Source organism: Alligator sinensis, unplaced genomic scaffold, assembly GCF_000455745.1.
Source record: "Alligator sinensis unplaced genomic scaffold, ASM45574v1 scaffold1543_1, whole genome shotgun sequence".
Lineage (NCBI taxonomy): Eukaryota > Metazoa > Chordata > Crocodylia > Alligatoridae > Alligator > Alligator sinensis.
Window position 1 is genome coordinate 41443 of NW_005843241.1, and position 21920 is coordinate 63362.

General features: G+C 42.4%; 1 protein-coding gene across 1 annotated transcript; it reads left to right on the forward strand.

Moving 5' to 3' along the window:
* Nucleotides 1-4672: 4672 nt before the first annotated feature.
* RIOK3 (RIO kinase 3) lies at nt 4673-20924 on the forward strand. Its single transcript, XM_006038075.3, has 13 exons — nt 4673-4948; nt 7843-7964; nt 8821-8966; nt 9092-9199; nt 9871-9980; nt 10980-11123; nt 12062-12189; nt 14020-14211; nt 15333-15492; nt 16531-16611; nt 16704-16793; nt 17242-17349; nt 19502-20924. Exons 1-13 carry the CDS (start codon nt 4688-4690, stop codon nt 19604-19606), a joined length of 1755 nt encoding a protein of 584 aa, XP_006038137.1. The 5' UTR covers nt 4673-4687; the 3' UTR covers nt 19607-20924.
* The last annotated feature ends 996 nt before the right edge of the window (nt 20925-21920 follow it).

The window sequence follows — 21920 nt, forward strand, 5'->3', positions numbered from 1 at the left end:
CAGATTACCTAGAGAGGCTGTAGAATCTCCATCCTTGCTCGTTTTTAAGAGGCGGTTACACAAACACTTGTTTGCAAATGGTTTAGACTGGGATGATTCTGTGGGACGGGGGGAAGAGTTAAACTGGGTGACCTTCTGATAGCCTTTCCAGACTAATTTTTCTATGAGTCTATTATGTTTACAGAAATAGCTTGATTTTTTTTTCAGGGGTCTAGGCACTTGCAAGTCCTATTAGCTTCAATGGAATTTTTGTGAGTGCTCAGCAATTATGGACATTGATCTACTTAAATGTTAGTGCTGAATAACATTTTAAAACCCTGATTTTAGTTTCCCAGATATGATTTCCCTCACCAATGGCTGTTACTGGGAAGACTGGTCCTTTGTGCTGAATGTCAAGTGAACTCTACAGAATTCTAAGAGAGTGGCTGTGGAACAAACTACCTTATGCATTGTTATCTATTTTTCTTTCTTTAAGCACTTAATTTTTTTTTTTGATTCAAATCTGTGATTTTACTTCAGATTTTTTTTTTTTATTCTCTCAGCTGAGAGTTGTTTCATGGGAGTTTTGAGACTATCTCATCTGACAATCGACCCAAATTCTACTCATTCCTAATCTGTTGTTGCTACTAGGTAATTAGAAGTTTCATAGTTTCATAGTTTTAGGGTCGGAAGGGACCTAATAGATCTTCCAGCCCGACCACCTCCCTTGGAAGTTGGTTCCAGCTCCTAGCCGCCCTGACTGTGAAGTAGTTTTTTCGGATGTCCAATCTGTACCTCCTCTCCATCAACTTGTGCCCATTATTCCTTGTTATGCCAGCAGGGGCTAGGGGAAACAGCGTCTCCCCCAAACCCTTCTGGTTCCCCCTAGTGAGTTTATAGACGGTCACCAGGTCCCCCCTCAGCCTTCTCTTGTGGAGGCTGAATAGGTTCAAGTCCCGCAGTCTCTCACTGTAGGGTCTGCCCTGTTGTCCCCGGATCATGCGGGTGGCCCTCCTCTGGACCCTCTCCATGTTGTCCACATCCCTCCTGAAATGGGGCGCACAGAACTGGACACAATACTCCAGCTGCGGCCTGACCAGCGTCGCATAGAGGGGGAGGATCACCTCCCTGGCTCTACTCGAGATGCACCTGTGGATGCACGACAAGGTCCGGTTAGCCCTGCCAACCATGACCTCGCATTGTCGGCCCATGTTCATCTTGGAGTCAATAATGACACCAAGATCCCTTTCCGCCTCCGTGCTCTCAAGTAGGGAGCTCCCCATCTTATAAGTGTGCTGCTGGTTCCTACTACCCAAGTGCAGCACCCTGCACTTGTCCGTATTGAAACGCATCCTGTTCCTGTCTGCCCACCCCTGTAACCTATCCAGATCCTTCTGCAATCTCTCTCTCCCTGCTAGCGTGCTCACCTCCCCCCAAATTTTGGTGTCATCAGCGAATTTAAACAGGTTGCTCTCCACCCCAACATCAAGATCGCTGATGAAGACATTGAACAGCGCAGGGCCCAGGACCGAGCCCTGAGGGACTCCACTACCCACCTCCCCCCAAGTCGAATATGATCCATCCACCACCACCCTCTGAGTGCGACCCTTCAGCCAATCTGCAATCCATCTGACCGTGTAGGCATCTATGCCACAGTCGCCTAGTTTACTAATTAGGATGGGGTGAGAGACGGTGTCAAAGGCCTTGCTGAAGTCCAGAAAGACTACATCCACCGCGACACCTGCATCCATGGCCTTTGTGACCTGATCATAAAAGGCAATCAGGTTGGTCTGACATGATCTCCCCCTAATAAATCCATGCTGATTGCCCCTGAGCATCATCTCGGATGCCGGCCCATCACAAATGTGCTCCTTGATGATCTTCTCAAAGAGCTTCCCCAGGATTGAGGTAAGACTGACGGGCCTATAATTGCCCGGGTCCTCCCTTTTCCCTTTTTTGAAGATGGGGACCACATTAGCTACCTTCCAATCGTCTGGCACCTGGCCCAAGCACCACGATCGCTCGTAGAGCCGTGCCAGGGGCCCTGCAATAACCCCAGCCAGCTCCCTCAGCACCCTGGGGTGGAGAGCATCCGGACCCGCTGACTTGAACGCGTCCAGCCCCTCCAGAAGCTCTCTAACCCGGTCCTCCCCAACCTGAGGTCTGAAGGCGATCCCCTCGCGTCCGGCTTCTATCACAGCAGGGAAGTCCCGGTCCCTGCACAAGAAAACGGAGGTGAAGAATTGGTTAAAGAGGTCCGCTTTATCCTCTGACGCAACCACCAGATTGCCCCGCATATCCTGCAGGGGCCCCACATTACCCGGCGCCTTCTTCATCCTCCCAATATATTTGAAAAAGGACTTTTTGTTATCCTTAATCCTGGACGCTAATCCGAGCTCTATCTCCGCCTTGGCCTTCCTAACAGCCCGCCTGCAGGCCCGAGCAGAGGAGGTATACTCCTCTTTGGAGATTACACCCCCCTTCCACCGGGCGTACGCCACCCTTTTGGCAAGCAGGCATTCCCGGACACCCTTGGTGAGCCAGGGGGGCTTTTGGACACTCCTGCCCGCCTTGCTTCTTGTCGGGATGGACACCCCTTGGGCCCCGAGTATCGTTTCCTTAAGGAACGACCACTCCTCTTGGACGCTGAGTTCCTCTGCCCTCAAGGACCCCAGTTCCTCTCCCACTAATCTCCTCATCTCACTGAAGTTGGCCCTCCTGAAGTCTAGGGCCACCACCTTGCTGCGGGCCCTTGACACTCTACGCTGGATGGTGAATTCCAGCACGCGATGATCACTATTGCCCAGGTGGTCAAGAACCTGGAGGCCTCTTACCAGGTCGTCGCCTGCGGCCAGGACCAGGTCCAGCAGGGCATCTCCTCTGGTGGGACTGTGCACCTCCTGAATCAAGTGGAGGTCCTGCAACTCGGCCAAGAACCTCCTGGAGCGGTCCGTCCCGGCTGACTGCTCCTCCCAGCATATGTCCGGGTAATTAAAATCGCCCATGACAACTACATCCCTTGCTTTTAGTGTCTCCGCAAGCTGGCCTGAAAATTCCCTGTCCAGCTCCTCCTCTTGATTGGGGGGTCTGTAATAGACCCCCACCGTCAAATCCCTCTCGCCTTGCCCCCCCTGGATCTTGACCCAGAGCACTTCAGCTTGCCCTTCCCCTGACCCCATTCTGCTGGCAGAGGATGTGTAGTGCTCCTTGACATAGAGTGCCACCCCCCCCCTTTCCTGCCTTCTCTATCCCGCCTGTACAGCCTATAGCCCCTAATGTTAACTGCCCAGTCATGGGACGAGTCCCACCACGTCTCTGTTAACCCTACGACATCTGGATTTGAACTAGCTATTCTGAGGGCGAGTTCCTCCTGTTTGTTCCCCAAGTTGGTGGCTTTTCATCCTGCTGCCAGTTCCACACACCATTTGTATTCCTATGCATCTCTTTGGCAAAAAAGGTTTGGACAGAGATTCTTCTGCGTTGGTCTCCTCTACTAGTCTTGCCAATTCAGTATTTTTCTGAAAGCCTAAGACAGGGGAATATGTCTGCCCCTCATAGTTGCAGAGAAAAATGTGAAAGCATGATGTGAAAAAAGACAGGAAAGTACAACATGCGTACACACAGATGCAGACGCATATGGGTGCTTAGGAATTAATAGCAAAATGGCTGTGCAAGTTGAATGTGTATGATAAAGTTGGAAATTACATAGCAGCATGGCATGTTGACAGTAGGATTGTCCAGTGCACCCATTGATTGTGACTATGTAGATAAGGAATGTGGTCCAGAAAATAGTCATTGCACACAAAATGGTTTTATTTCAGAATTGCTGTTACCATCTGAAACACCTCTGTACACACAGATGTGTGCGTGCGTACACACACATGCCCCACCCCTAAACCCACCCTCTTAAATTTTTTAAGCCTGTCTCCGGATGTCTTTTGACACCTGACTGCTTTTTTCATTACAGCGGCCACCTTACGTTCCAATGTCCAAGATGATGCCTTGCCCCAGTAGACTTTGCTTCTGAACTTGGTTCCTTATGCCCAGTTCCTTATTCCTGGTTCCTGGCTCTTTTCAAAAGTTCTTTACACAAGCCTCTGGTCCCCCTGGGTGGGGTCTATCACTGCGGTTCAGGGCTGTGCGGGGGGCAGAGGGATGCGATGTTACAATACTCCCTTCAGGTGGGGCCAGCGTTACCAGGTCTAAAATATGACACATTTTGGAAGCTCGAAATTATCGTATTTGCTGGGAATAATTATGCAAATTAAGTCTTCTTTTTATTTATGGTATACTGCTTACTGTAAGTCCCCAGTGAATGAGTGAGTGAGTGAGTGAGCGAGCACCGGGTCATCAGAGTTGAAGCTTTCCTTTGTTTTAAGGCAGGCAGTCATAGGAAAGGTGGCAGCACACTGAAAAGTTGGTTAAGACTCCCTGAAGCTGCCTTGGGTTTTGCATATGCTGCATCAATTATCTGCCTCAAAAATTACGCCCATCTTGAACACTTGTATTATTGATTGTACCTCATACAGGGGTTCAAATATTGGACAAATACAATCATTATCGGACGCCGGACAACACAGTCCCGCAGCCGCCAAGAGCCCACCGCAGGCCGGCCGGGGACTTCCCTTCAGGGCGGGCCGGGGGAGGCCCCGGGAGCGCCCCCGGCGGCGAACTCACGTCAGAGGCAGGGGAGCGCCGCAGAGGTGTCATGACGTTGCCGGAAGTGGTCGCGCCTGCCTGCCGGAAGTATCTCCTGGACCAATGGGAAGCGCGAGTGAAAGGTCACAGTGAAGGAACTGGAGGGAGAAGGAGGAAGAAGTTATTCGTCGGCTTGAAGCGTCTCGCCGCCGCCGCATTGCCTACAGCTGCCGCCACTCCGCCGCCGGCCCTTGATGCGCAGATGGACCCGGTCGGAGTCGCCGCCGCCGCCGCCCCCGAGGCCCGCCCGGGCCCCGCCTGGCAGAGCAAGGTGAGGGGGAGGCCTCGGCGGAGCAGCGCCCCGCGGGTGGAGTGTGGGCTCGCTGGCGGGAGCAGGGGGAGGGCTGGGCCGAGTCTTTTCAACCGAAGGGGGGAAAATGAGTTCCGAAAGGCCCCGGCTGGAGCGGGTGCGCCGGGCTGGGCTCTTGTTTGGGCCCGCGGGCCGCAGAGGGAGGCCTGGTGAGCTGTCGCGGGGTTGGCAGGCCAGATCCAGGCCGTGGGCCGTGTTTTGCCCACCCGTCTGCCTGGAGCGAGTTGCTGTGGGAGCCTGATAAGTGAATCTGCTCCGTTGCAGCCAGAGCTGTGTGCAAGTCCTGCGGGCGTTACCAGCAGAGCCCAACCAAGCACTCTGGATCAGACCTTGGCTCCACAAGCTCCCTTATCTGGGGGGTTGGCTGTTGCTTGTTTTATTTTTTTGTTATTGGAGGATTTCAAAACAAAAGATTTGTCTTCTGTTTTGAGTGTTTGATGTAAGTATCATCTTTATAGGCTTTAGCAAAGAAATCCGGGTAGAGTTGTGACTTGCCCGTGACTCAGTCCCTGACACTTCCTGCCTGTGTCAGTGAGGGTGTGGTCTTGACATCTGAGAGAGTGAGTGGCTTTCCCTCTCAGTTATGTTTAAAGGGTATCGAAAAGAACAGCTGTGCTCCCTGGTTCTCACTGTGGTGCGGTCTGCAGTATCTGCCGAGTCCTCTCGATGTGCTGGTGGATTCTTACAAATTAGATCTTTATATGAGATTAGTTATCTGACATGGTTTGGTTTTTTTTTTCAGTTATATTTTTAAGACTGTAATTTTGATACATAGGGTGCTCAGTGCAGCAGGAACCTTATCAAGATATTGAAATATTATTGTGCTATTGAGAAGCAAAAGTTGATATGTGGTTTCAGATTTGTTTCTAGTTGACAGAACAGATAAATTGCAATTCTAGAAAACAAAGTGAAGACGCGCAATTTATCTTGGGGTAAGTAAGCATGGCTGAAAGTTAGGGCTGGTTATCCTGAAATTGGATTTACACTGAAAGATTCTACAGGTACACTGATACATCAGCCCGATATCAGATCGACACCGATATAAAGAAATTGATTGTATTGGAAATTGGACCGATGTGGCCAATAATTTGGCCTCCCAGTGCCGCCCACCCCAAGCGCGGCACCCATGTGCTGGAAAGAGCCTGACGCCAGCCCAGCCCCAGCCTACGGCTGCAGGGTTCCCCCTCCCCCCGCAGATCTGGGGCACATGTACCCCCCTCCCCCTGTGCCTTCCTGGGGTGCATGCAGTGGTGGGAGCTGCTGCCCTGCACCCTCCTGGATGAGCTGCGGCTCCATCCCCTGCCCTGCCCTCCCCTGACTGGGCGGCACCTGTCCCAGCCCCTGTCCCACTCCCTCCTTCACCACAGGGGGTATTGATCTGCCCCCTACCCCTCTTCCCCCATCCACCACAACAGACTTATTAGCTGGACGCAGCTGTATCGGAAATTGGATTGGTATTGGCTGATACGCCTCCTTAAAAATCAGCTTTTGGTATCAGCCCCCAAAATCTCTATCAGTACACCCCTAAAAGATTCTGTTTGAGTTCAGTCAGAACGCACACAGTTTCAGGGTTCTCTTTTCAGGGATGCATATGTAGGATTTGGCCCTTAATGCATTTATAAACTTAAATGCATAAATTGCTAATTAAGTCCATGAAGCTATTCAGATATGTTCCTAACTTCATTTTTAATGTTTGGACATTATCTTTCAGGCAGGCATAGGCCTAATTGCAAAAGGACACTTAGCTGCTCTGGTACATATTTGTTTGTCTTGCCTGTTTATAAAGAGAATTGACCTTCATAAGTCAAGTGATTAAACAAACCTCTCTCTTTTTTTTCCAAACTCTTGGAGGCAAATGTTGTTTAAATTAGGTTTGAAGTATGGTCAGCCTGAACCGAATAGAGTGCTTTCACATGTCTGTAACTCATAGTTTCATAGTTGGTAGGGTCGGAAGGAACCTGAGTAGATCATCAAGTCCGACCCCCTGCCATGGCAAGAAAAAGTACTGGGGTCAAACGACCCCAGCAAGGTGTTTGTCTAACCTTTTCTTAAAGACCCCCAGGGTAGGAGCCAGCACCACTTCGCTTGGAAGTTGGTTCCAGATCCTAGCCGCCCTGACTGAAGTAGCGCCTCCTGATGTCCAATCTGAATCTACCCTCTGCCAGCTTGTGACCATTATTTCTAGTCACTTCTGGTAGTGCTCAGGGGAACGGGGACTCCCCCAATGCCTGCTGGTCCCCTCTGACTAGTCTGTACCAGGCTACTAGATCCCCCCTCAGCCTTCTCTTGTGGAGGCTGAACAGGTGGTCTTGTGGAGGCTGAACAGGCTGAACTCGCCCAAATTACAAGTTTTTATATACTATGCCACATAGTATATAAAAACTGTCACATTTCTAGGTGTCTATAGAAAATGTAATATTTCTCCTGGTTGTCTGAATCAATTGAGTTGTTAATGGGCAACTTTAAGGAGTGCTTCCATAATTTAGTTTAAAAATATTTGTGAATCTGGTTTTGGAAGAAAGGAACAGTAAGGTAGCACCACTTTGCACTAAACATGCAAGTATCTTAGTTGCACTGGGCGTGTCTATATATGTGCCTGTTTTATTGTGCATTAAAGCAGTGCGTCAGAAACCATGCTAATACGCTAATGTGCAGTACAATAGGCTACTTCGCATTGTCACCCAAAAAACCTGCACTTTTGCTACTGCGCATTAATGCAACCTAATGCACATTTATTTAGTACCTCATATTGGAAGTACTAAATGTAATAGACATTAGGAAAAGTGCATTAATGCACATGTAGACATGCCCACTGATTATCTTGTTGCTGAGTTCCACAAATTGTTTCTTTGCAGTGTCCATGGGGAACCCCCAAAACTACAGTAATATCCTGTTCCCTTGCTGATGTAATGAGTGAACAGTTAGCAAAAGAACTGCAGTTGGAAGAAGAAAGTGCTGCTTTTCCTGAAGTTGTTACGTAAGTGAAACACCTTTTAAACTTAAATCTTGAATTAGAAAACTTGATGATTGTTGGGTCGTCGTTTATTTCTGATGTGTAATGTCAAGGTGGAGTTTGTGTGTGTGTGATTACAGCACCATAGTGAACACTTTCCCTTTTTGTCCCCTTTTCTTGGTTTGTGTGTGCTAGCTCTTTTCTCTAGCATATAAATTGTGAGGATCAGTTCATCAGGGAGATCTCACGTACCTAATAGATTTGCCCCCAAACTCACCATTGCTGCTTTCTTGACTTTCTCATGGAGTTTTAGAAAGGGTTCTTTAGAATATTGAAAGCCTGTGAAGTGTCTTTTGAGGAGTGTTGCTAAAGAGGATCAATGAGAAGTCTTTTAATATACTGAAATATTCCCAAACTGAAACACTGTTTTTAATATTTGTGTTGCTGTAGTGACTAAGAGTCCTAGTCATAGACCATTCACCACCCCCACGATGCTAACTGCTTTACAAATACACAAAAAATATTCTGCATCAGAGAGGAGACCCATTTCTGGTTCATCTTCTGAAACAGAGTAATAAAGCACTGTTTGCCTGGCTGCAATTCTTTCTTCTAAAAATCAGAATGTAATATTTAAAAAAAAAAACAAAAAACACAAATGAAGCTGAGATAACTTTGCTAGAAGGACCTGTAAACAGTGAAAACCAAAATCGACCTCTTTTTTCATGCGTAACTATGGTACAGTCTTTTTTTTGGCCTTTAAATCAATCTGTTTCTATGCAGTTCTGTTCACTTCTTTATCTGGAGTTTAGCAATCGGATGTAAAATAGTTATCTAGTTATATTAAACCTTGTGATTGTTCTGTCTTTTTAATTGTATTTAGTGCTGCTGAGGGACCATTTATTACAGGAGAAAATGCTGACACTTCCAGTGACCTAATGCTAGCTCAGATGCTGCAGATGGAGTTTGACCGAGAGTATGATGCACAGCTCCGGCGTGAAGAAAAAAAGTTCAATGGAGATAGTAAAGGTACTGTCAAACCAGATGGCTTTTTTTAGAAAAGCCAGTAAACTTACTTTATTGCACTTGAGTTGACGAAGGCAGTGAGGATGTGATCATGTCAGTCACAAACTTTCTAACTTTTGTTTCTCAAGTCTCTATATCATTTGAGAACTACCGAAAGGTACATCCTTTTGAAGACAGTGACAGCTCGGAAGATGAGGTCGACTGGCAGGATACCCGTCATGATCCCTATCGAGCAGGTACTGTTCAAAATTACTATATATGCAAAATTGCCTGTGACTGGCCAAAATCCTGAAAAAACAAAAGCCTTTAATTAGGTTCCCTGAGTCATGGACATGTGGCTTTTTTTTTAATATAGTGCTAGTTACTTGTGAAGGATTTGGGAGTCTCCCTCCAGGCTCTGGTTTCTGTCATCACAGCCTTAGCCATTTTAAGAAGGACATTTTAAAACTGGTCTATCTAAATTAATTTACTTTTGATTCATAGCCAGTGCACACTATTGGGGGGGGTGTCTCTTGTGCTATAGAATCTCTGTGTTGGTTTTAATAACACTATATTTGAGGGTCTATCTGGACAGTGTTTGCTTATCATCTGCTCCTTCCGAAGTGTGGAAGAGCTTCCATGTAACATTTACTGTTTTATGATTTCCCAAGGAGTGCCAGATGCTGATATAATTCAAAACATAGTAAATGAAACTGAACAAAGAGTTGGATAGGAATATAATATGCAAAGATAGAAGCTAATATTAGCATAATATTAATTATGCTAATATTAATTATGTGCCCTTTGTTTTCGGTAAGAAAAAACAAGGGAATATAGTCAAGTTATTGTAGGCATCATGAGCCTTTATAAACATATAAATATTTGTTCATCTAGAGAGTTTTTTTTTTTAAACATTATCTGTTGACAGACAAACCAACCACCACTCCAAAAAAGGGCTTTATTGGGAAAGGAAAGGACATTACTACCAAACATGATGAGGTGGTATGTGGGAGGAAAAATACTGCTCGAATGGAAAATGTAAGTGAAAACTTGAGCATTCCGTGCCAGGACCCTTGCCATCCAGGGCTGCTGTGACCCAGCTCAATGTGCTGCAGTCTGGGCACATGTGTAGATGGTGTGCCAGGGAATTTCCTGGGAATAATAAACTGTGGAGCACTAAGCTCCACAATTTATTGCTGTGCCTTAATGGCACATGTAACTGCCCCCCACCCTGTTCCTGCAACTTGAGACTATTGCTCTTTGTTGTCATCTGCCACCACTGAGAATAGTTTAGCTCCATCTTCTTTGTAAGCACTCTTCAGGTAGTTGAAGGCTGCTATTAAATCCCCTCTGTCTTCTTTTCTTCAGACTAAATGGGTCCCTGTACACGAGCCAGGAGGCTGCTCCAGCATGCTGTAACTAGAGCCGCTCTAATCAAAGCTCCCACCTGCGGAGCGCATGTTAAAATGCCCAGTAAGCACAGTTCCCTCAGCCTCTTCTCATAAGTCATGTGCCCCAGACCCCTAACCATTTTTGTTGTTCTCAGCTGGACTCTGCCCACATACTTTCTGTAGTGGGGGGCCAAAAACTGAATGCAGTACTCTAAATAACTTAATGTTCAGTTTGCCTGTCTGACCAAACAAGTTATTTCTAATGGCAGAACACTGCCTGAAACTAAGCAGTCTGTTAACATATCCATAGCAATAAAAACTTGAAATCTTCAGTTAATGTAGTTGTACTAAAAACACTAATAATAAGGCAGTATGTGCTATGGCTCTTTTTATTAGATTAAGTGATGTTCAATCTAGTGTGGGTGAGAGCAGTCTGAGCTCTCATATTAAATTAATTGCTGCTATTGCATAGGTCATGACTGCAACTATTTTTTTCCAGTTCTAGTGCTAAGGTGCTACAAAAGCTTTCCCTTAGAGTGCAGAGTTCTTGAATACTTGGTTTAAAAGTTTGTGTGCTTGCTGTATCTTTCTGTCACTTTCCAAGTGTAATAATTTCTAAAAACTTTTGATAACGTCTGTCCTACAGTTTGCACCAGAATTCCAAGTTGGAGATGGAATTGGAATGGACTTGAAACTATCCAATCAAGTCTTTAATGCTTTAAAGCAACATGCTTACTCTGAGGAACGTCGAAGTGCAAGAGTCCATGAGAAGAAGGAGCACTCTACTGCTGTATGTTTTGATTATAAATTTCCTTTTTAAACACAAAGCTTCCATTTTGTCTGGCATGCCATTTTGATAAGCTTTAAAGCATCCTCACTAACCAAGTCAGCAATACTTGACACGTGGATTGCTGAAGAGAGTTGTATAAATGCATCTATGAATACCTGTTTGTTTTTGTCTAAGTTGCAAAATGTACTTAGATATGGCAATATAGTGGGTATAACATGCAGACCTTTCCAAAAATGTGAATTATCCAAGTTTTCATGTCACTTCCTGTGTTATCTGAGTTTTTAATACCCTAAAGCTTAAAGTTGAATGTATATATGAAAATTGCCTGAAAATTTGAGATTAATCCTAGGTGCTTGAAGTATACAGTTTCAAATCAATATATTCTTAGCAAGGCTTCAGAAATATGGGAGTTTAAATAGTAATCTTCACTGGTAGCTTGAGAAGCCATTTTTTTCATATACGAATGAAGCAGTTTATTTTAAGCTTGAAGGATGAGTTACCCTAAAATTTTGTATTCTTCTTGACACTGCCACTTAATTAAACAACAGTAAGTCAACAGTAGTTGTCTTTCTCAATGTCATTGTTATCAATCTGTAAAAGTGTTACCATTTGCAAATACCTTAGCTTTTGTGAGTTACTTTCTGTATAGCACTAACTGAAACAACAAAAGTGCTTCTTATTGTAAGTAATCTAGATAAGGCATTGGCCTTGCATTGCTTTATCTATACTATGTACAATTTAATCATTTATATAAAAAAGCCTTTTGGGGGGAAGGAGTTGTATGCAGCAATTTTCTCTAGATTTACTCATTTTTTGCCACCTAATTCAAATGGTAAGATAAGAGTACTTGAGATCTGATATTGAGAATAGTGCTGTGGCCTTGAATGAATATAGGTAGACCAGTCACGTGTTTACTTTGTTTCTTCCTTTCTCTGTAGGAGAAAGCAGTAGATCCTAAAACGCGTTTACTTCTGTACAAGATGGTCAACTCTGGGATGCTAGAGACCATCACTGGCTGTATTAGCACAGGAAAAGAGTCTGTTGTTTTCCATGCATATGGAGGAAAGTAAGTATATAATCTGTCATTGACACTAACCTTAGTGGTTGGATGTTATAAAAGGTAGCTGAAAGCTATACAAATATTTGAGCGAACTAGGAGGGGGTCTTTCTGTGTCTCTAATTTTTTGTTTACATATTCTCTTGCAGTTAAGAGGTATACAGAAATGAGGATTCATTGCAAAAGCCAAATAGTACCTTTGCTTTAAAAAAAAAAAAAAATACCCAGCAAATGTCCTCATGAGGATCTCATGAAGCCAATACCAAAACTTTTTTTTTTTTTCCCTTTTTAAAGAAAAAAAAGGGAATAGTATTACATCTGGCCTTGGGGGCTAAATGGTCTTGAGTATTTTAGTAGCTAAATATCTTTACGCCAAGAAAGAGTTAGTTGCTGGCCTAAAAATTTGTGGCTGCCTAAGTACCAGTGAACATGATCTGCTTTATATTTATTTTGTGTGAACTGGATCTGGCAGCAATCTTCTAAATTATTAAAAGCTTAACTATCTGGAAACATGGTTTATCTTGACACAATTAATGGAACTTGTCTGCAATGCATCACTGAAGAAATCCCAATGATTTTACAAACATGAAAAAGTTAAATTGTACAAAAGTGGTAAAAAAGAGACATGAGTACAGGAATTAAAAATAAAACGTTAAGGATATGGGAAGGAAAAAGGCAGTACTGGTAATGAACAGAAGCTTAAAAAAAAGTAGCAAACTTTTAGGGGATGCTAAAATTGCTAATTAAATATTAAGGTTAAGACACATATTTTTAAACATATTAGAAGCAAAAAGAGTCTGAGTCATACCTGTGTCTATAGATGCAGAAATGTTCAATACATTTTCCTTTTCTGTATTTAGGATAAAGTATCAGCATATATCTTTTATAATATCACTAGAGAGAGGTTACCAGGAATAACAGAGGTGGCTATGAAACAGCATCCGTTTAAACTAATGGCTTTATTCCTAGTAGTTCTGAATCACTTCACCCAAGAGTCTTCAAAAAGTTAGCTGAGGATCATTCTAAGTCATTTCAGTGTTAATTAACAAATACTGGGAAATAAGGGAAGCTTAAATGGATGGGAAAACTGATACAAATATCAGATGTCTCTGTAAATATCAGTATACACCCTGAAACTATAGACATCAGTTCAGGGCAAAATACTGGAATGGTTAATTTGGGATTCTTATCAACAAAGAATTGGAAGCTAAAAATATATTTAGGAACACAGAATTAGAAGGCACCACCTTGTGCAAAGTGTCTTGCGCCATTTTTTCTCTCAGCTAAATCCAGTGGAGGTAATTAATCTTCATCCTAATATACTGGTTTATGAATAAACAGTATTACAGAACAGTTCCATGTTTATCATAATGTCAACAGCATGTTAAAACAATAACCTCTTTCTGCTAAATTCACTCCAAGAAAAATCCAAGGTGGGGAAGTGGACTATAATGAACAAAGCTCTTATCCAGAGGGGTCCAACCTTACTCAGGGGTTGCATTTAACAAAAAGATTAATGCTTAAATTTTTCTCTCTTTTTTTAATCTAGAAGTTCTTAACAAGTGGGTTTAGGTTGCAATGCACTGTAGTTATTGCATTCCCAAAGACTAAATATCTAAGGACCCAGCTTTATTAAAGCTTAACCTGAGAGATTTTTAATAGGACATAACTATAACAGTTTTACAAGCTAAAAACAACTTAATTGTATGGAAAAAAATCTTGTTCCTCCATCCTCTTTGTAAAACATTACAGGGCAACACTGAAAGACCACTAAATTGTTTGTGCTCAAAAACAAAGAGAGAGGTTAAATGTTTAACGCTTACTTTTTCTATTAATCAGAAGTGTAGGTGAAGATGCTAAAGTTATACCTCCAGAGTGTGCCATTAAGGTGTTTAAAACAACCCTTAATGAATTCAAGAATCGTGACAAATACATTAAAGATGACTACAGGTTTAAAGACCGCTTCAGTAAATTGAATCCACGGAAGATTATCCGAATGTGGGCAGAAAAAGAAATGCACAATCTAACAAGGTATAAAAATGGTAGTTAACTATATGCTGTTCATTTTTTTTTTTCCTTTTACAGAACTTACGTTTGATCACTGTGGAAGTGTGTTTTAGATTTGGATCCCTTAATGCAGGGCTGTCAAACTTGTCCTGGGCTGGATCCAGACTGCAGGTCTCCTCATGAGCCATTGGCTGCAGCAGTGGTGTAGCTGATGGTGATGGCAGCAGTGAAGCAAGCAGTTGCTTGTCAGGCTGTGGTGGCAGGGCTTCTTAGTGGGTGGCATTCTCTTCCCCCATTCCAACAGCTATGAGGTGATCAGAGCCATGTCAGCACAGCTCTCACTTGCCTTCCTGTGCCAATGCCCATGTCCAGCAACCTCTGATTCTGCAGCAGGCCCTGCTCCTAAATTCCCTGCCCTATACTTTGATACCCTCGTCTTAATTTGTTTGTTTATATCTTGCATCTTATTATATTTAATTCCTAAAGTTTGAGATTTGAAAAGTGCTCATCCCCTCAGTCCTTAATGCAGTGCTCTGCAACCTGGTCTAAACTGGATACCATATTTACTTGAATCTAAGTTGACCCTGAATTTAAGACCAAACCCCCCCCCATTATTTAGATTCTATATATGGAACATGTAATATTTTTTTTATGATAACTTTCCAGGTATAGAATCTAATTTTTGGAGGGTAGTCTTTAAATTTGTCTTGTCCTGTCTTCCCCGACCCACTGCTACAGAAGGAAAAGCAGTGGCTGGGGCGGGGTCAGGTGGCCCCCTTGCTCTCTACTTGTTTCCCCAGCTCCCCAGTCTCTGCCTCTTCCCCTTCCCACTTACTTTCAGACACTGCTTGGGCTGTGTTCCCTCCCAGAGCACAGCATAAGGAAGTGAACCAGAGTTAGAGTGGCAGCAGCTGCCTGCCCCTGCGTCTGCTTTGTATGCAAATATAAGATGATAGGCTGTCCCCCACATGCTGATTGGGGAGAAAAAAGTCTTAGATATGAGTAAATACTGTAAGTAGATTAAAAAGAAGTCTAATGAATACAAGTGTTGATAACTCAAGAGGTCAAGGGGCTAATTATTAGTATTTTTTGGCAAGTATGATTTGTAGTTAGTAATTATAATCCATATTTTTTCTGCTCTACAGAATGCAAAATGCAGGAATCCCTTGTCCCCAGGTGGTTATTCTTAAGAAACACGTCTTGGTCATGTCTTTCATTGGCTGTGATCAAGTCCCAGCTCCTAAACTGAAAGAAGTAAAACTCGGTAGTGAAGACATGAAAAAGGCTTACTATCAAATTCTTAATGTAAGATGTCAATGTGTACCTTTTCAATTTTGGCAAGAGTTTTCTTTCAGGGGAATAATTTAGACTAAATGGTAGCATACTGGTTCTTAGAAAAGAGATCTTCCAGGCCAGCAGTCCAAGTACTGAGAGATGCATCAAGAGTCTCCACTGAATTTTTCCTGGTGCTGCATAAAATACTATGTTAAGCTGTAGTATAGCATTTAATTTGGGATGGGAAGAGGGATGAAAGTAACGAAGGTGGGTTAAATGTCATTTTGGTTTTAAGAAAAAAAATCAAAATATCCAAAAATCTCTGAAGCCCTTTGAAATTACTTTTTGCCTCAACCAGTCTTGTTATATCCATTAATATGAGTGCTTAAGAATCATCACCTTCAATTTGCACCTGAAAATATCAAACTGGTTATCCCCAACCAGTGCATTTGATCTGACTGGCTCTATGTATGTGCCCTTATGGTTTATTATATGAACGTAGAAAAATCATAAAAAGATTAACATTAAACTCAGGATTCCCTTGAGACTTGCAGAGCAACAACATTGGCATTTTAACTGACTATATTGGGTACTTTTCAGTACATACAACAAGGATGGCATCCTCCTCTAAGGAACTCAACATTATGCAAATGAATGAGTAACTTAAGGTTGAATCTGGGGTTTACTACCTTTCAGTGTTCTGAAACCTTCTGAAGCTTGATTTAGCTTATTTTGGTAACTTCATTATATTATCACATAGACTGGCCGAAAACTCTTCTGTGAGACCTCTTATGTGCTAGAAGTGTGTATTTGGAAAACCCTCTGCTGCTATCTAACTAATGCAGTTGGACTGGTTGGCAGAGTTTTTAGATAAGCTCACTAGAGTTAAATGCTTCTTTATTATGACTGACTTTAGTCTATTTTGTGTAAAGTTCCTCATATTCATTTGACTGCAGGTAGACTTCAAATGTGAATTAAAAACCTGCTTTGCCCTGGTTTTAGGCTGATTTTAACTTGCTTGTATCAATATTCTGCATCTAATTGATATATCTGTCTGACATATTGTAGATGATGCAGCAGTTGTATAAAGAGTGTAATCTGGTCCATGCTGACCTGAGTGAATACAACATGCTATGGCATGATGGCAAGGTGAGTATATTCTTACTGCAACAGGAGAGTTTGCATATAATGTGAAATGTTTATGTGCATCAAAAGAACCTGTCTGTTTTCTCTGTTCCTAGGTCTGGTTAATTGATGTAAGTCAATCTGTGGAGCCAACGCATCCTCATGGACTTGACTTCTTGTTCAGAGACTGCAGGAATGTTTCTCAGGTAGTACTTGTTACCTGATCTCTGCAATCCCACCCCCATCTTTTCCCCACACAGAGATCCATTTGAAAGGTTACTAGGAGAAAATACTAGCATCAAAGTTTGATATACGAAGTTTAAAAAAAAAAAAGTCACATTCATGTTTTAAGGGTTCCCCTGCCCCTTACCCCCCCAAAATAATGATTGCTTACTGTAAGAAATAGTACACATTTTATAAAAGTTGAGTGGTGTGTTAACAGAAGAGAAGACTGTCTTGGGCTGATTTGGGACTATTGGAGAAGAATAAAAAACAATGCCTTTAAAACTGAAGTGAGCCCACTTCTGAAGGAACCAAAATGACACTCCCATTTCTCATTGGTGATAATAGCTTATGAGAGCCAGGGATGTTGTGTTGTGTGTAATAATAGATTCTGTTTAATTTATCTGTCACTCTTTTGTTTTTTAAAAATAGTTCTTCCAGAAAGGAGGTGTTTCAGAAGCACTTAATGAACGGGAGCTTTTCAATGCTGTCTCAGGTTTAAATATTACAGCCGACAACGAAGCGGACTTCCTAGCTGAGGTACAATTTTTTTTTATTTTTTTATTTTTTGGTCTGGCAGTAGTTTCATTCACCTGTCTAGCAGCCAACCAGTCATGGCTTAAACTTTCTGGATTCTTATTTGTATTTATAATCACTAATCATGTTAATTGTTGAAATTATAGCTATTGCACATTTCTCAAACTTTGAATTTTACTTAGTAGCAATAAAAGCTGAAATTGGCAAACTTTAGTGGTAGTATGTTAAGAGCTTTATTTTTGTTAAGTTTGAACTAAAGAAATCCAGTGTTCCCTAAAACACTGACATTGAGGGTTAATACTGTTTCTCTCTCAGAAAAGGAAGCTGCCCAAATCTGCTTCACCTGCAAACTTCCTACTGTGTGTGTGTGTGTTTGTTTTGTTCTGTTTTCAGTCACCATAGTGTGTTTGTTTCAGCTCAAATTTACTGCTTTTCAAGCTTACAAACTAGGACTTTCACTTTCTAGGACAGCCTGAATTTATGCATCTAAATTTAGTTTCATGGTTTGGGGGAGGGTGTTAAATCTTGGACATGATATAACTCCTTTTTAAATGTGTCCAGATGTCATCAGTTACCTTAAACTGTCTACAAACAATCCCACATTTCATGCTAAAGTGGTGTCAAACTTATTCCTCATGTACTAGTTAAAAGGGCACTTTTTAAGGACAGTAAATCAATGCAGTGTTGTCTTGTGGCCTTATATATAGGCTCATATTCTCTCCTATGGTACCCTATCCTACTAGTACAGGGGTGGGCAAAATGCGGCCCACGGGACAGATGTGGCCAGCCAGGCCATTCTATCTGGCCTGCGGGGCCCTTAAATTTAGAAAATTAGTATTAATTTCCCCCTGTTTGCCTGTCATGCAGCCCTCGATGGCTTGCCAAAACTCAGTAAGCAGCTCTCTGCCCAAAGTAATTGCCCATCCGTGTACTAGTACCAGTGATATTTGCTTTGGCACTTACTTCAGAAAGCACCACTTTGATCAGCTACATTGGACAATGGCTGTGCTCCAGCTGATCAGAGAAGCAGTGCCCTTTGAAGTAAAAGCTACAGTAAACAGCTGTGTGACTCATCCTTTATCAGCAGCCTTCTGTGAATAAAGTGAGTTGCAAACCACACAGATAAAGTATAACACAGATTTTTCTTATAATGCAGAAGCATGCTCAGGATGGATATTTTAGATCTGTTTTAGACACTGGGCTGGCTGTAATGAAGATGCCTTGAGGCAAAGAAAAATAAAAATGAGACGCAATGTAGAATAGCCATAGGTTCCCTAGAACTTCACAAGTTGGTTTATCTCCACTATAATGCTGACAGAAGCATTCATGCCTAACTGAGTTGTAAGGCTGGAACAGTCCCCTGGGACATTCTCCTGCAAAATATTTTCTGAATACTTTTGTTCTGTGCATCTATCTCTACTTCTTGTGCCAAATTATGTTGACACTGATTTGTCATTTCACTGCCATGTAAATCAAATTGGGGTAGCCAGTCTCTAATCTTTATAATTCCTGCTACTTTAAAAGCATTTTCTAAAAACCAACCCTTGCTAGCTGCTTGGATTGTTTTCTATTTCTTTTTATCCGTCTCTCCTTTGAATATCACAGAAAGAAGTGCTACATGGACACTTCATAGTCTGTAGACTAAAATTGGATACATAGTCACATTCAAGCATTTGACTACTTTTCTATTCTGCCTTTTCCAGTAATATTCTTACCAGGAGTGGATCAACTTTTTTTAAGGCCATTCTAGAATTTTTCTTTTACTCATTGGCAGACCACGTTCTTTGGGTAAATGAGCTGCACTGGTGTGTTATAGCATGGGTGGTGAGCCTATGACACAAGTGGCACAGGCAGCCTCTGTATGTGCTATACAGCAGGTGGAGGAGGGGATAGGCAGTACAGCTACAGATAAGGTAGATAGCAGAGCAACAAATCGGGCAGGGAATATAAGACAGGGAGCAGAAGCAGAGCAAAAAATTGGGTAGAGGGCAGGAATCGGAGTGGCACTTGGGAAGAATGCAGGGCTGACTTTGGTGTGTCTGCCAGAAAGGTTGGCTCCAACTGTTATAGGATCATTTTATCATTTTTTTTTTTCTTGAAATGTACAGGCATGTTTTTAAACAGCTTCAAGGTCTTTTTTATTATTATTTTCTAGATTGAAGCTTTGGAAAAAATAAATGAAGATCATGTCCAGAACTATGGAAAGAAATTTTCTGCCTTTTCAAGTGATGGAGATCCACCACTAATATATGATGAATAGCACTCTGTGTGTGTGTGTGTGTGTGTGTGTACCTGTTGTTTATAAAAAAAACCAACAAAAGTTTACTGCTTCTAACAATGTTAGTGCAGTGGTAAATGTCCGCTACCGATGGCAAGGCAAGTAGTGGTTGACTTGGAATACCAAAAAGGAAAACAAGGAGTGTGCACTGGTGCTTCAGTGTGTCTTATATTAGCCCACAAGTCAGTTCAGCACTGTGAGAATCGAAAGTCACTACCTCTTCTAATGTTCATACAATTTAACCACACTTTCAGTTATGTTAGATAATTGTAGCTGAGCTAATCATATTTGCATGATTCAGAACTTAAATATTTAAAAAATGGGGACAGTTCTTTGTTTAATTTCTAAAACATGTGGTGGGAGATGAGCAGAAGTCCCTCTTCTCCTTCCCATTACTACCCTAAGACCTATCTGATTACAAATTGTGTATAGACACAATATATGTCTGTTTTTTAAATAGAAATTCAAATGAAAAAGCAAACTATGGATAATAGTCACTTAAGAGATTACTGCCAATTGAAAACAGACTTTGTACTTTTAAAATCTATTCTTGCTCAAAGTAAATTAAATTGTCCTGTCTAAATTGGGTGTTACATGAAAATGGAGAATGCCTGAACTGTCCAGTAGAGGACTGGCTTGGTAGTATGTGAGTTCCTTATGGCGGCACCTAAATCCTAAAACAGAGCAGATTTGCAGCTGTTCTTATCTCTAACATAAAGGTGCCTTCAGACACTACATGAAGGGTCAAAATAGATTCTCCGTAGTCCTTTTCCAAATAGCAGTGAAACTGTAGGGTCACATTTGACTTCCTGATTCAGCTAAACAAAATCCAGTTCACAGAACCAAAGTTGAGTATCAGAATTTATTAAAAAAAAGAAAAAATGAACAGAGGTTTTTCTTCTACTGAAGTAAAAGAATAATTCGGAGTGCTGTAAAGGTTTTCTCCAAATGATTTTAGTTAAAATGCCAATTTTCTCATATACATTTTATATGTAGCATTTTTAATTTTAAAATCTAAGTCTAGCAAGGCCTAGAGCCTGACAAAAGGTTATTGCTTCACTAAAACAATGCATTGGAAGAACTGCCTTAGTGGGATGATAGGAATCAAGAAAATCCTAAGGGTTAACTCATTTTTCTGTACTTTTCTGACTGCTATTTGTAACGCTGCTCTTTATCAAGCAGGACATATTGTTGCTGTGTATGACATTCTCACAGTGTGTTGTGAAAGTGCTGCTTTTTTTCTAATGAAAAATGAAGGGTGAAGTAAAACTTGTGGCTGCATTTTTGTGTAGTTCTTTGTCTGACCAACTTCATCGACTTCAGTTAATCTTAAAACCTTGCTGGCAACAGATCACTCTGTATTGCTGTTAAAAACAGGATTTAACGATGTTGTTTAACTAGTCTGAAAACATTTAAATTTGGGGTCTACCACATCCACCTCCAAGAATCTCTGAGTACTCTTGCCTCTAGTAGCAGGAAATTTTTAGATGTGTACTGACCATTGTCAGTTGCTTTTTAAATCAGTACAGAAAATGGAAAATGGTAATGCTTTTTAATTACAAAGCCCCCAAAACATGTGGAGAAGTTATGGAGATAATTTAGCATGATTTTAAGCACAAATGACTTTTTTTTGGGGGGGGGGGAGACATTTTGCTAGAAGAATTAACATTGCACTTCAAGATTGCAGTTATTTTAACTCAAAATAGAACAATGAGCTAATTTTTTTAAGAGATTTGCAAAATCTTTTGCTGCAGGTGTCCTCACTATTTTGGCTTCTGGTGAAATTCTCCAATGAAGAAATGCCTTATACTTTGTGGTTCTGCCTTCTGTTTCTAGAACAAAGTGCAAAATCTAGCTGAACCCAAGTGATTCAGAACAGATCTGATGTTCGCTCCATACCAGGTGTAGGAGTGGTTCAGAGATCTGCATTAGTGCTTTGCTCTATCGGTGGTTCCAACCCTGTAGATCAGTGGTCACCAACCAGTAGATCTCAGATCCTCTTGGAGCCTGAGGCTGGGGTTGGCGGCTGAGTCCCTGTGTGCATGCACGTGTGCGCCCTGGCCCAGCAGCTCAGTCTGTGGGGAAAGCGGCGAGGGCTAGATCAAGGCCCCCGCGGTGAGGGACAGCGAGGGACAGCGCTGCAGAGGCAGGAGCAGGGGTAAGTTGAGTGGGGCCCTGGCTGGGTGGGACTTACCTGCTGGGGGGATGTGCCCCCAAATACTTTTTTCTCCCTCTGCTTTGATCTGCACCCCCTTCCCTCCCCACAGACTCACCGGCTGGGTGGGGGGTGGTGACA

Bases quoted from the DNA above. Each gene is read 5' to 3' on its own strand.
- RIOK3 (XM_006038075.3), top strand. From the start codon at position 4,688: ATGACGTTGCCGGAAGTGGTCGCGCCTGCCTGCCGGAAGTATCTCCTG. The intron at 7,965-8,820 runs GTAAGTGAAACA...AATTGTATTTAG, and splicing joins GCTTTTCCTGAAGTTGTTAC to TGCTGCTGAGGGACCATTTA. The intron at 9,200-9,870 runs GTACTGTTCAAA...ATCTGTTGACAG, and splicing joins TCATGATCCCTATCGAGCAG to ACAAACCAACCACCACTCCA.